The sequence below is a fragment of the Felis catus genome, chromosome A2, assembly GCF_018350175.1.
Source record: "Felis catus isolate Fca126 chromosome A2, F.catus_Fca126_mat1.0, whole genome shotgun sequence".
Lineage (NCBI taxonomy): Eukaryota > Metazoa > Chordata > Mammalia > Carnivora > Felidae > Felis > Felis catus.
Window position 1 is genome coordinate 18,565,219 of NC_058369.1, and position 12,381 is coordinate 18,577,599.

At 52.0% G+C, this 12,381-nt stretch overlaps 2 protein-coding genes across 5 annotated transcripts in view; one reads left to right on the forward strand and one right to left on the reverse strand.

Moving 5' to 3' along the window:
- LOC109495556 (translation initiation factor IF-2) overlaps positions 1-12,381 on the reverse strand; it is a 35,907-nt gene that overhangs the window by 16,182 nt on the left and 7,344 nt on the right. The window contains exons 2-3 of the mRNA XM_045042226.1: positions 6,888-8,054; positions 2,245-2,358 (exon numbers count right to left, since the gene is read on the reverse strand). Coding sequence (XP_044898161.1) covers positions 6,935-8,054 — 1,120 coding nt within the window. The 3' untranslated portion in view covers positions 2,245-2,358; positions 6,888-6,934. The remainder of the gene's footprint in view (positions 1-2,244; positions 2,359-6,887; positions 8,055-12,381) is intronic.
- The window catches only part of DAG1 (dystroglycan 1), a 71,495-nt gene continuing 66,368 nt past the window's right edge, over positions 7,255-12,381 (forward strand). Inside the window, exon 1 of one of the 4 annotated variants that reach the window (XM_023240658.2) lies at positions 7,255-7,372. The gene's annotated coding sequence lies outside the window, so the exon portion shown is untranslated. Of the gene's footprint in view, positions 7,373-7,402; positions 7,543-7,594; positions 7,684-12,381 lie in introns of those variants that run through there. The other 3 variants (XM_023240650.2, XM_023240664.2, XM_006928746.5) reach the window with 3 other exon arrangements.

A 12,381-nucleotide genomic window follows, 5' to 3' on the forward strand; every position in this document is an offset into this window, starting at 1 on the left:
GAAATGCTGGGTTAGGGACGGGAGCTAGGGAGGGTGCCAAGTGCTCTCCTACCCCTTCTATAGGTTTCCCCCAAGACCATCCTCCAAGGTTGCATTGCCTTCCTCAGGACCCCTCTGGAACCCTAGCCCACACTAGTCCCTTGGTTGCTTTTTCCCTCTCCTCCCCGCCTCAGCTCCTCATATGCACCCATATCCTGGGCCCTTCTAGGAAGGAAAGGAAACAACCATGGGCCTTTTGTTAAACTTTGGTTCACAAGGATCAGAAAGGGAAAAGGTCTGGAGAGGGAAAGGGGTTTGCCCAAGTGGCCAGTCAGAGGCAGGCCCCAGTGCCCCTGCCTGGGTGCACCCAGCCCTCAGGGCCTCAACTCTGGGCTGCCCACTAGTACCCACGCACCTTAAAAGCAAGGAGGCCTGAAGTTATCTGCCTCCTGTGAGCTGAGGGGACTCACTGGGGGGTGGGATTGATCCCAGTGTTTGTGGGTGCAGTAAAGAGGCCCCCTTTTTGGCCCACCTCAACACCAGGGCCACTGACATTGAACTAATTACCAAGGGTCCCAGGCAGCAGAGTACCAGGAAGTTTCAGGCAGAAGGAGGGTAGGGGGTCAGCTGAGGCCAGCCTTCTTTTTGGGGCCCCTCCAACATGGCATGAGCAGCTGCTGGGCCCTGGCTCTGAGGCCCAGGATATCCCTGTCCAGAGCAGCCCTCCCTCTACCCTCAAGTCCTCACCTTTATATTATACCAGCTGCCACAATCACTTATGTGCCTGGGGGCATGGAGATGGGATGGGGGAGACAGATGAAATGTTTTCTTTCTTTTTTTTTTTTAATGAATGTTTCTTTTCACCTCTGAGGAAACTCTCCACCTGTCATGAATGGGTCTTTATATGGGACATGTCAATGCCTCTGAAGAGAGCCATCACCATGCTTGCAACAAGCCATGCCCATACCCAGAGCTCTGACTTTAAGCTGGGGTATCTCTTACCTCAAGGGCCCATGCTGAGCCCAGCCTCCAGTGCTTCCCACTGCAGGCCTTCCTGGTCTCTGGGGTCCCTTGTCAGGTTCAGCCTACTGATCCCTGCTGATAGACATAGACCCTCTCCTGCGCATTCATGGGTGACCCCAGCCAGGACCTCAGTCCAGTTTGGGTAAATGGCAACAGCAGAGATGGACCTTTGAAGGTCACTGGCCTTGAGCAGAGAGCAGGAGGGAGATGGATGGGACAGCTGACCAGGGCCTCCCTTGCCTGCCAGATGATACCCTACCAGTCCCCAGTGCCTTCTTTGTACCTGTGTCTGGCAGCATCCCAGGGGAGTTGGGTGGGAAACTGCCCTGGAACCTGTCCTGTGTGGTGGGACCTTCCCCCTATACTCCTCACTTCCTGCTCACCCTCATCCCCTCTTCTACTCTCTCCCACCTCCACCTTGGCCCAGCCCATGGACTTCCCTCCAACCAGGAGTTGGTAGTAGGCTCTGTTCTGCAGGGGGGCTCTGCAGGGTCTCTCTAAAGCTCTGACCTGCAGCATGTACCAGGAACTGCCCAAACCCAAGGGAGCGGACATTGTTCCCTCCCCCTCCTCCTTCTCTGAAGCTGGAAGGAGGAGTGCCACCTCTCTGCATTCCCCGAGAAGGTGGAGGCAGGGAAAGTGAGAAATGTTCTCTCTAAATGCTTGTTCAGACTTGACTTCTGTGGCGCCTGGTGCCCCTCCCCCACAAGTCCCCTTTTCTGCCCCTACCCCTGCCTGCTCCCTCACCTCTCTTTCCCCACCTTCCAGGGACAGGCGGGGCTCTGGGGGCTGGGGCCAAGCCATTGCCCCCCCATTCCTCACCCTGCCACATTCCTTCCAGGAGGCCTGAGGGCACCATCCCCGCTCCCCTCCTTCTTGCTCCCACCCTTCAGCTTCCATGTCCCTTGCTCCTGGGATCCTATACTACTGGCAAAGCCCAACCTGGTTAAATCCAGCTCTGGCGCCTACCCTCCCACCACTTGTTCTTTGTCCTTTGTTCACTGTTCCATTCACTGCTCAGACCATGGCTACCTCCAAGGTTCTCAGACCTGCCTGGCCACTTCTTCCTCTGCCTTTACCATGGCCATTCCCTAGGCTTGTTCTATTCCTTCCCTAGAAAACCCTAGGGCTCCCTCATTCACCTCCTGCAGGATTCACTTCCCTGGTGCGCTGGACCACAGAGCAGACTCTGGCCCATCCTGGCATTCCCATCCCCTGATTATTATATTTTCATTTACTTACTAATTTAATCTTCATCCTGTTACACTAGAGTTTGGGCTCCACAACAGCAGTGCTTGTTCCTCTCAACCCTGGTTGTGTTCTCAGCATACAATAGACTCCATAAATATCTGTGGACTGACAACACATGGATGGGTGTTTCATCTTGGCCCTGACTCAGCCACATAAAGGGATCTTCTGTCACTTTCAGTGAGCAAGCAGGTCTAAAGTCCACACATGGGGTCACTTGATGATGGGATGACCAAAAGGCTCAGAAAAGGCAAGTGACTTATATAAGATCACACAGTGAACTTAGCTCTGGGGCCCAGCAAGAACTTATGCTTCATATGGACACAATGCGAAGTTTGGCTGAGGAGCTAATGTTCACTCTTTATCCTTTTATTAGCTTCCCTCAAATTGGCCACAGGAATCCTTCTCATTCTTTCCAGAAATGTTGGGGATTCCCCAGACCACAGTTGGGGCTCCCAGAGGCCCTGGCTGTCTCTGTCAGAACTCAGGCTAAAGCAAAGACTGTCTACTTGGGTCCAACACTTTCCAGTGTTTCAAGGGCATACCTAACAGCCATAATACCAGAATGAGAATCAGTGATGTTGGGTAGCCCATTAATGTCTCTTGAATAGGGGCCACTAAGGGGAGCCCAGGCTGATGAGAGAAACAGGCCCAGATCTTAGGCCAGCTCTGAGTGGAAGAGGTGTTCCTGTCCTGGGGGAGCCAGTGGCAGAGCCCTGAGCCAGATCTGGACACATGGCTGAGAGCAGAGAAGGGAATGTCAACCTGGCTGAACCAGAACAGTATCTTATCTTATCGGTAGCTTCCCCAACAACTGGGGGCTAGCTGATCAGTGACTGAAGAGAATTAACAAATAAGACCTTCAGTTTGCTTGCTTCCACTGGCTGCCTAGCCAGACCGGACCTAATCTGGTGTTAGCCCAGTGTTCAAGGCCATAAGCCCAGTGTTTTGGGAACTGTTGCCCAAAGTCAGCCTTGGAGGATTGTCTTATTTCAAAGCCAGCAGGGAGTGGGATGTAGCGGAGACATGTGTGTCCACCCAGGAGGAAGAGGCGATTTTATTCATTCACTCAACACACATTCTTGCTGTGGGGTTTGTGTCCCCATAGGATGTTTATTTGTGGAAGGCCAGGTGTGGAAGCTGCCACCTGGATGACTGGAGGAAGGCCCCGTGCCAGTCAGGTATAAAAGGGTCTGGTGGAAGTGCTGGAGTGGAGGGCCCTGCAAGAGAGGAACTGGCTCCTGGGAAGGCTGGTGGTGGCCGGCAAACACTCCTACTGGCACTTTCTCCCGGATGAACTTATCAGCCCTTTCTTTCTTCCAGAGCTGCTAGACAATCTGCCTTCTGTTAAATCCAGACAAAAGGGATCCCTCCCTTGCCCTGACTTGGCTGGCCCTGCTTGGGCATTTGGGTCAGGAGCCTCCATCCTCAGCCAGCTCTGCCCCTTGCCCCTCTTCACTGGGTCTGGGGGAGTATCAGGAGCAGAAGCCTCCCTCCCTCTGGAAGAGTCTGAAGCTGGGCACCAGCCCTTAGCCTTCAGTTCCTTGGCAACAAGCCAGAATAAAAGTCCTGGAATCCTAGGACCAAAAGAAAGTTTGGTCCGTGTTGGTGTCTATTGGGTTTTGTCTGAGCTAGAATCAAGGCTTTAGGTAAGATCATATTGGCCCCAGGTAAACACTGGGACATCTTCCTTGGGCTTTACACAGGGTTTGGACCCTTGGTGATGACTACCAGACAGGAAGTGAGGAAAGCAACATCTCCGGATTTTCTTCCCAACCAGAAATTGAGTCTCTAGTAAATGCGGGCTGTTAGGTAATGGTTGCAATGTAGGGCCAAGCAGGTTGGTCTCTGGCCTCAAGGGCTCATACTCCAGTGGGAGAGACAAACCTTAATCAGATAATTTTTCTGGAGCCTCTGGCTTAGGGTCTAAGTGGAGGAAGCACTGGAGGCTAAAGGGCCAGGAGAGTTGAGCTGTCAGGTCTGAAGAGCCCCATTCTCAGCATCTTGATCAATCCCCCCCCCCCCCCCCCCAGCCCATACCACATGGGCTTCTTGGACAGCTGTTCTTGGATGTTCTCTGGGCCTCACTTTTGGCCATGCCCTCAAACTGGCTGCGAGCACCAAGCCTGACCTAGGGTGGCCTAGGCCTTCCTGGGATTCCAGAATAGCGCCCAAGAGTGAGTCACTGGGGACCTTGTGCTGAGCCCTAGGGTGGGTTATGCACTTTTCCCTGGGAGGGGAAAGGCTTTGAGACTCTCAGGACTACAGAGAGGAACAGGCTTTGACTTTACAGCCCCCACTTAACCTAGGGGCTCATGAAGATAGCTGTCTACTTCCCTCTTTACTTTCTTATGGCCTTTGGGGGTGAGGGGATGCTGATTGGGCTCTAGCTGGGGCTAGTTAGGCCCCAAAAGGCTGGTCAACTCTGGCCAGCCAGGACGCCTGCCTTTTAGAGCCTGAAGGAACAGGGGGTTGGGGAGCACCCCAACTCTAGACGAAAATGAAGAAAGCTAGTGGTGAGGCCCAGAGTTTAGAGGCTAGAGGGAGGAAAACCTGTGAGATGTGCCAGGACTGAAGGGCTACGGAAGGGAGAGAGCATTAGGGTCAGTGCCTCTAACTGAACCCCAAACTTAGAGAGGCAAAGATTGGAAAGGATTTGGTTGTGAGGGCTTCAGGAACACTCTGGTTGTTGCGCCATCCTTCCAGGACTAGGAAAGTCTTAATCCACCTTCTGGCACCAATTGGTTGAGGCCCCTTCCCTGGTCAGAAATCTGGGGGGTGCTTAGGCATGGGGCACTGGCACTCTGGAGGCCAGAATAAGGCCTGGTGTTTCATTTAGGAAGATCAGGGCCAAAAGGGAAGAAGTGGAGTTACTCTGGCAGCCATGGATGATCAGTGAGGACTAGAATGGCCAGCAGCTTCTGTGCAGATGGTAGGAGGGCGGTGCCTCAGGAGGTCAGCACTCACTGCTGTCTTTTGCTTTGGAAAACATAACATATACCTATACAGTGGGCACTAAAATACCCAGCAGAACCTAGGGCTACAAAGCAGTGCCTGGTGTATGTTGGAGGGGAGGGGTGAGTGTGGAGACTTGGTACAATGAAGGAGTGAACGAAAGAATGTATTTTATTTAGAAACCCAATAACTTACCACATTGTTAGCCTTTTCAAAGCAGCAGAATTTTAAATTTGGATTTGAGAGGCCACTAATTTTTTAGTTTTAACATGTAAAGGATGGTTTTGGGGCCTTTTCCCTGGGTTTTAGTTCCTTTTCTAATCTATGTGAATGAGGTTTGGAGCTTATGCATTTAAGTATAAAGAATCACAGGGGCGCTTGGCTGGCACAGTTGATAGAACATGAGACTCTTGATCCTGGGGTTGTGAGTTCGAGCCCCACTTTGAATACAGAGATTACTTAAAAAAAACACAAAAACTTGGGGCGCCTGGGTGGCTCAGTGGGTTGACCATCCAACTTTGGCTCAGGTCATGATCTTGTGGTTTGTGGGTTCCAGCCCTGGGTAGGGCTCTGTGCTGACAGCTCAGAGCCTGGAGCCAGCTTCAGATTCTTTTATTTATTTTTTATTTTTATTTTTATTTAATGTTTTTAAATGTTTATTTTTAAGAGAGAGAGAGAGAGAGAGAGAGAGAGAGAGAGAGAGAGAGAGAAATGAAGCAGGTTCCAGGCTCTGAGCTGTCAGCATAGAGCTCAATGTGAGGCTCGAACTCACAAACCACAGATCATGACCTCAGCTGAAGTCGGACACTTAACTGACTGAGCCACCCAGATGCCCTCTGCTTCAGATTCTGTGTCTCCCTCTCTCTCTCTCTGCCCCTGCCCTGCTCTCCCTCTCTCTCTCAGAAATAAATATTATTTTTAAAAAATCTTAAAAAAAAATCAGACAGGTATGTGTATTTCAGAAATGAGACTTTCCTTTCAGCTCTCTGAGATTTATTTTTCCTAGACACTCCTTAAGGAGGAGAAAGCAGAGGAGACCCAGACTTTTCTGGATGCAGGGAGGACCCCCCCGGCAGGCAGCAGCCAGTTCTGTGTTCAGAATGTGCTCTCTGACAAAAGTGTAGGCTTGGAATTCCAGCCTGGACACAAGCCCAGGAGGGAATGGACATATCCTGACCACGGTTTGGTAGCGAAACGGAGCAGAACTCACCATGAGTCCCATCTCAACCCATCCAGTAATTATTCAGGTCCAGTGACTGTCAGGTCTGGGGACTTGGGGGTAGGAGGCCATAGGTAAGCCCTGGGGGGAGAGCACCTTTAGGACCCTCCCCTTGAAGGGAGGAGGACCTCATCAGTAACCTCCGCTCCTTATTCCCTCACCCCCTGAAAGAATGCGGGCCGCAAGTAGCGAGTGACCAGCGCCAGCGGGTCGGAGCTATTCCTGGCACCAGGAGAGGCAACGGATTCCGGAGTTCAGGGCGGGGGGAGGGGACGGGGGTCAGGCCTGAAGCGTTTCCCGGACGTCCTCGCCTGCTGGGGGTTAGGCCTTTGGAGAGCGGCCAGCTTCCCGCCCTTCCGGCCCTCGCCTCAGTTTCCCCATCCGTGTAAGGGCCACGCAACAGGGTAGTCATCCTTAGCAATTTAGAGGACGCTTTTTGATTGTTTTCATGGCTTAGAAATACCTCTCGATTTGCATTCCAGGGAAATCGGAGGGCCAAACGATAGGTGGTCAGTTGTGGCAGGGCAGTTCTCGAGCCTGACCACCCTGGGTCGGTTGGGAGCGTCTCAGAGGCCCCAATGCCTGAGGTTGGCGGGACGCCCCTCCCCCACTACCAGCCCAGAGGGCTGGGGGCAATCCGGACGGGCCGGGGCGTGTCCCGGGGACGGACGCTACTGGCCGGGGGCAGGGCTTCCAGGATAGGGCGTGTCCTCTTGGACAGGGGCGTGGCAGACCAATGAGCGGAGCGGCGCGGATGAAGGCGGGGCCTGTGCGCGGGTGCGGCGCGCTGCGGGGCGGCGGACGCAGGCAGAAGCGGGCGTCGCGCGGACTGCCGGTCGGCGCCGCGCGGAGCTGGCCGCGGGATTGGCTGCGGCACTCGCGTGTCAGGCGGTTGCTAGGTTCCGGCCGCGCGCCCCGCCCTCGCGCTCGGCGCCCTCTCACCGCCCGGTACGTGCTCGCGCGGAGGCTGCGGTGCGGCGCTCGCGCTCCTCGGGATCGGCTACGGCAGCGGCGGCGACGGCAGCTTGGCGCCGAGTCCCCGGGGAGCGGCGGCGGCGGCGCGGCGTCTTGCGGCCGGGAGGAGCAAGCACCTGCCGCGGCCCGCCCGCCGGCGCTCGGTGAGTGCGCTGCCGGTCCACTGCTGCTGAGCTTAGCAGCCCAGGCCCCTATCCCCGTGGCCGGCCGAGCCTTCCGAGGAACACCTGCTGCTGCTCGCGGTTTGGCCCGGGATAGGGACACGGTCGCGGACGTCCTTGCGGGTGAGGCAGCGGCGCGGCACGGAGAGAGCCGCCCCCCTCTTCTCGGTCCCTCGGGCGAAGGCTCAGGGCGTTCCGCGGCCGGGCCCGGGCTGCTTGCCGCGGCGATGGGCCAGGCCTCAGCCCGGCCCGCGCTCCGGGGAACGCGGGGCCTGCGCGTTGGCTGCAGGCGTGTGCGGCCTTCGGGCCGCCCCCTGGCCCTCCAAAGAGGGTCGCGCGGCTCAGTTGGGTGGAAGCCAGAGGATGGGACATTGACCCCCCGCAGGAGGCGGGGAAGGGCGCTGCAGCCGCTGGTACCTGAGCAGCTCAGAGCTTTGGGGTCCCCCCTCCTGCCCCCGCCTCCACACACACTCTTGAGCTTCTTTGGGAGCCGCCTGTCTTTTCACCTTTTTACTTGGTGTTTGGAAAACCAGATTCACCCTTGGGTGTATTTGTAAAGTGTCTCCAGAGAAAATGCTGTCTCTGCTTAGAATCCTGCTATAAATTCCAAGTTAATTTCGTACAAACTCAAGTACTGATTAAAAATGGATATTTTGTTCTCTATGACATGTGAAGCTTTTAGATTTGTAAACCGACTTCTGGATTAGTTTTAATGATGATCGTGAAGTTTGCCTTGGTGAAAGCTAGAGCCTGGGACAGCAAGCACGTTTATAGCCTAGAGTTCTAACTTAAGAGCCAGGCCTGCTATTTCCCTAAATAAGCAAGGAGAAACGATTCCTGGCATGGAACCCAGATTCAGTGCAGGGAGGGTGGTGTTTATAGGACAGAAGTCCAGATAAAGAGTTAGATGTGCTACCAGGTGTTTTGGAGTTTGTGTAGATGGAATATTGTAACTTTATCAGGTTGTTCTATGCTTAGTGCTCAGAGATAACGATACTTTTGGAATGTCCCTGTTTTACAAAGGATTCAACCTTGGAGGCATAAAAGTCTCTAGTTGGAGTGTGGAGTTGAATTGGACTTTGTTTGCTGTGGAGCCAAGGCATAAGAGTTCATGGCCTGTATGTTTAAAGGGGGCAGAGGAGCCATTTCTTGGAGAAATCAGATTTGAGGAGAGTATGATGCATAGTGTGAACCTATTCAAAGCCTGTGGGATACTGTATGAAAGGAAGAGTAAGCAGTACTATATAAGCAACAAACACCTGGTTGGAACATGAAAGCTCTTGCAGATATGAGCTGCGGTTGAAAGAGGAAGAAAGCAAGTCTTCCCTGTTTTGAAAAGTTGATTTGACAAAATACATTCATTCATTTAACTAATATTTGGCTTCACTACTTGCCTGGTTTTGTGGTAGGTTCAGGGGACACATGTAAAAGCAGCTGGCTCTGCCCTGAGGGAACTCAGTTTCAGGGACAGTGAGGATTAGGGAACCTATGATTGATAGTATCTGCCCACTAAGTGTGCTCACATGGTGCTTTGAGAGCCTGAGGAGACAGGGAATTCCTAAGCTGAGCATTGCAGGGCCAGCAGGAATTAGCTGGGGGACAGCAAGGTCTGGACACAGGGAACCACATGTACATGTGCTCCTAAAATAGCACCTGTGAGTTCTCCAGCTTGGCAAGTGGGAGCTATAGGCCTTTCTTGTGCTCAGGAGTTCAGACTTTATACTCTGGGTGCAGAAGCCTGAGAAGGCTTTTAAATTAGTGGAGTGGCATGGTTCAGACCCATGTTTTGAAAGATCTTGGCTGGTGACTACATAGGTGGTGCAAGGAGGGGAGGGGTTCAGGAACTCTGGTCGTGAGGTCAGCCAGTAGAGGAGAGATGAGGAGGGAGGAGGAGCCAGCTGAGAGGCTGAAAAGGTTGAGCAGAGGGAATGCCAAGCTGGGGTTGGTGGGGGTTGGGGTGGGGGAGCAGGTAGGAGAAGGAACCTGCATTCAGGAATGTGTGGGTCAGAAAACTAAGCATGACCGAAGATTTAACTATGTCTTCTGCAAGTTTGCTGGTGTCTATTAAACATTGAGAATGATGGGGTATGGTGGACCCTGGGGCCACTTTGACAGAGATTGGGAAAGAAGAGGCATGGCATTTGATTGTTTTAAAAACCTTCTCTCTCCCTTGAACTTAGGGCATTGCATTTCCTGTTCTTATTGTATTGATTTTAGAGTAGAGGTGTGTTCATTCTTGTTGATGCAGAGGAGAGTATGTTCAGTCCTTTACTTCACAATTGTTCAGCCTTTCTTGCTTTCTAGGTTAGCGATATGATGGAACTATATCAGCCATAGTCAAAGGTTCTGGTTCTGTTCTGTGTGCACCATTGCTAATGGTTATAAGAATCCTTTATATTGACTGTCGAAACAGAGTCACAGATGAAGGAATGTTCCCAAGGTCATACAGCTGTCATGTGGTAGAGTCACAGGTGGCTATGCCCACCTGCATTTGTGTTGTATCAAACTGATAATGGTAGCCTTGATTGGGTGCTTCTCTGGCGAAGACCAAGCCCAGGTGTCTGGTGGTAGGCACAATGCCAGGGTGATATGGGAGAGTTGGTCAGGGACTCCACACAGAATTCCAGGAACATACTGTGAGGGACCATTCTTAGAAATCAGGGTTTGTCTGAGCCTTCCTGGGCCTGTGCTGGTTGCTCTGGGCACCATGCTGAAGTAAGCCAAGGATCTTGGGTCTTAGGCTGGCAAGGGCAGACTTTAGGGGAAGACTTCATTTGAGCTGGACCTTCAAGAAAGGTTAGTGGTTTGATTGGTGAAGGAGTTGATGGCAGGAAGATCACAACTCTGGAAGGAAAAGAGGTGGAACAGAGGCAAGGCGTGGGAGAGAGAAGACTGGCCACCTTTTCTGTATGTTCTGGAAGGTTGGGTTGGAACCAGAATGCTACATGGAGGAATTTAGAGTTATGTAGGAACAGGGATCCTTGAAGGTCTTGGAGCACAGCTGTGGTGGTTTTATGAAATGAGCCCCGGGATGCCTGGCTGGCTCAGTTAGTGGAACATGCGACTTTTGATCTTGGGGTTGTGAGTTCGATGGGCATAAGTTTACTTTAAAAAAATTTATTTTATCAGGGCGCCTGGGTGGCTCAGTCAGTTGGGCATCCGACTTTGGCTCAGGTCATGATCTCACGGTTTGTGGATTTGAGCCCCACGTCGGGGTCTGTGCTGACAGCTCAGAGTCTGGGGCCTGCTTTGGATTGTGACTCTCTCTCTGCCCTCCCCCCCTCTGTCTCTCTCTAAAATAAACATTAAAGAAATTTATTTTATTTTTCAATAATTCTTTTTTTTTTAATTAAAAAAATTTTTTAACATTTTATTTTATTTTTTTGAGAGAGCACAAGCAGGGGAGGGGCAAAGAGAGGGAGACACAGAATCCAAAGCAGGCTCCGGGCTCTGAGCTGTCAGCAGAGAGCCTGATGTAGGGCTCGAGCTCATGAACGTGAGACCATGACCTGAGCTGAAGTCAGATGCCTAACTGACTGAGCCACTCAGGCGCTCCCCCCCAAAATTTAGTTTTTAAATATTAAAGAAGAGAAAGTTAGCTTCCAGTATGAGTTTGGAGACTGGACTGGAGGCAAGTTGGTTACTGCTGTGTTCCAGTAGGGAGATAGGGGGCCTGAACAAGAATAGTGGTCAGCAGGGGAATGAAGGGGGAGAAAGAAGGTTCAAGATGAGTCAGTTCAGCAGATATTAGGGACCTGAATGGTGCTGGTACCATCAGGGATTTACCATTGAGTAGAAGGGGCAGAAGGTGGCAATGGAAAGATGGAGGAGTAAGGCAGCATCAGCTAAGTACTGGTGAGGACTTGCGAGAATCGGAATAAAGAGGGGCCCTTAGACTGCCAAAAGGGGAGAAGGATTGAGTCTGTGGCAGGCAGGCAAGATGAGGGGCTGTTCTTGGGTGAGCTGAAAAAGGTGGAGGAGGTAAAGACCAGGCTGTGCCTAAGGACCAAGGAGTAGATAGGCTGGAGCCAAATGAAGTATCCCTTGGGGAAAAGTGGGGCAAAAGACTGACCTGAAGGCTGAGGTGGGTCAGTAGGGTATCTCTGGAAGTTCTGAGTGGGATAGTGCTTGTGTTCCAGTTTTGACACAGAATCCAGGGGTTGCAGGGGGTGCAATTGCTGGAGGTAGAAAGGGTGGTCAAAAGAAATGGCGAGGAAGGGATGTACTTAGGGAGGAGAAACCATGATTTGTTGACCCACTTGGTGGGTAGGGGACTAGTGTGTTTTAAAATGTCTACAGTTTGGGAGACTCAGAATCATAGCAGGGATGATGTGGCTTTTGGCTGGATTCATTGAAAAATTGTCATTGACTTGCAGACTTGACCTGCGCAGGGCAAACTAAAGGTAGCCCGTGATAGTGTGAAGTTGATCCCCCTTTACCTTGCTTGCCTTTTTGAGTTGAGTTTATTTTGGTCATAGCCTTCTTGATAAGAGGTGTACAACTAGCCTAGTGGAATGGCAAGTGGTGATAGACCCATTTAGTGGATGGGTAAGAATAAGAGTGAGGCCTTGTGAGGTTTTTCCTAGCCTGTATAAGAAGTCAGTGATGAGAAGTTTGGTTCAATATGCAGGTCCTCTGGGTGTGTTGTTTAGATTGGAGCCACTACAGAGTGTGACTGCTTGGAGGCTAGAGGCTTCCAGAGTATTCAGAGAAGTAAGAAATGCTGGTTTCATTGCGGGGGCCCAAATGGGGACTATAGAGTATTGAACTCCAAGGGAACTCAAGTGAGAATAAATTCAGGTAGTGTGTTGTTCTTCAGTG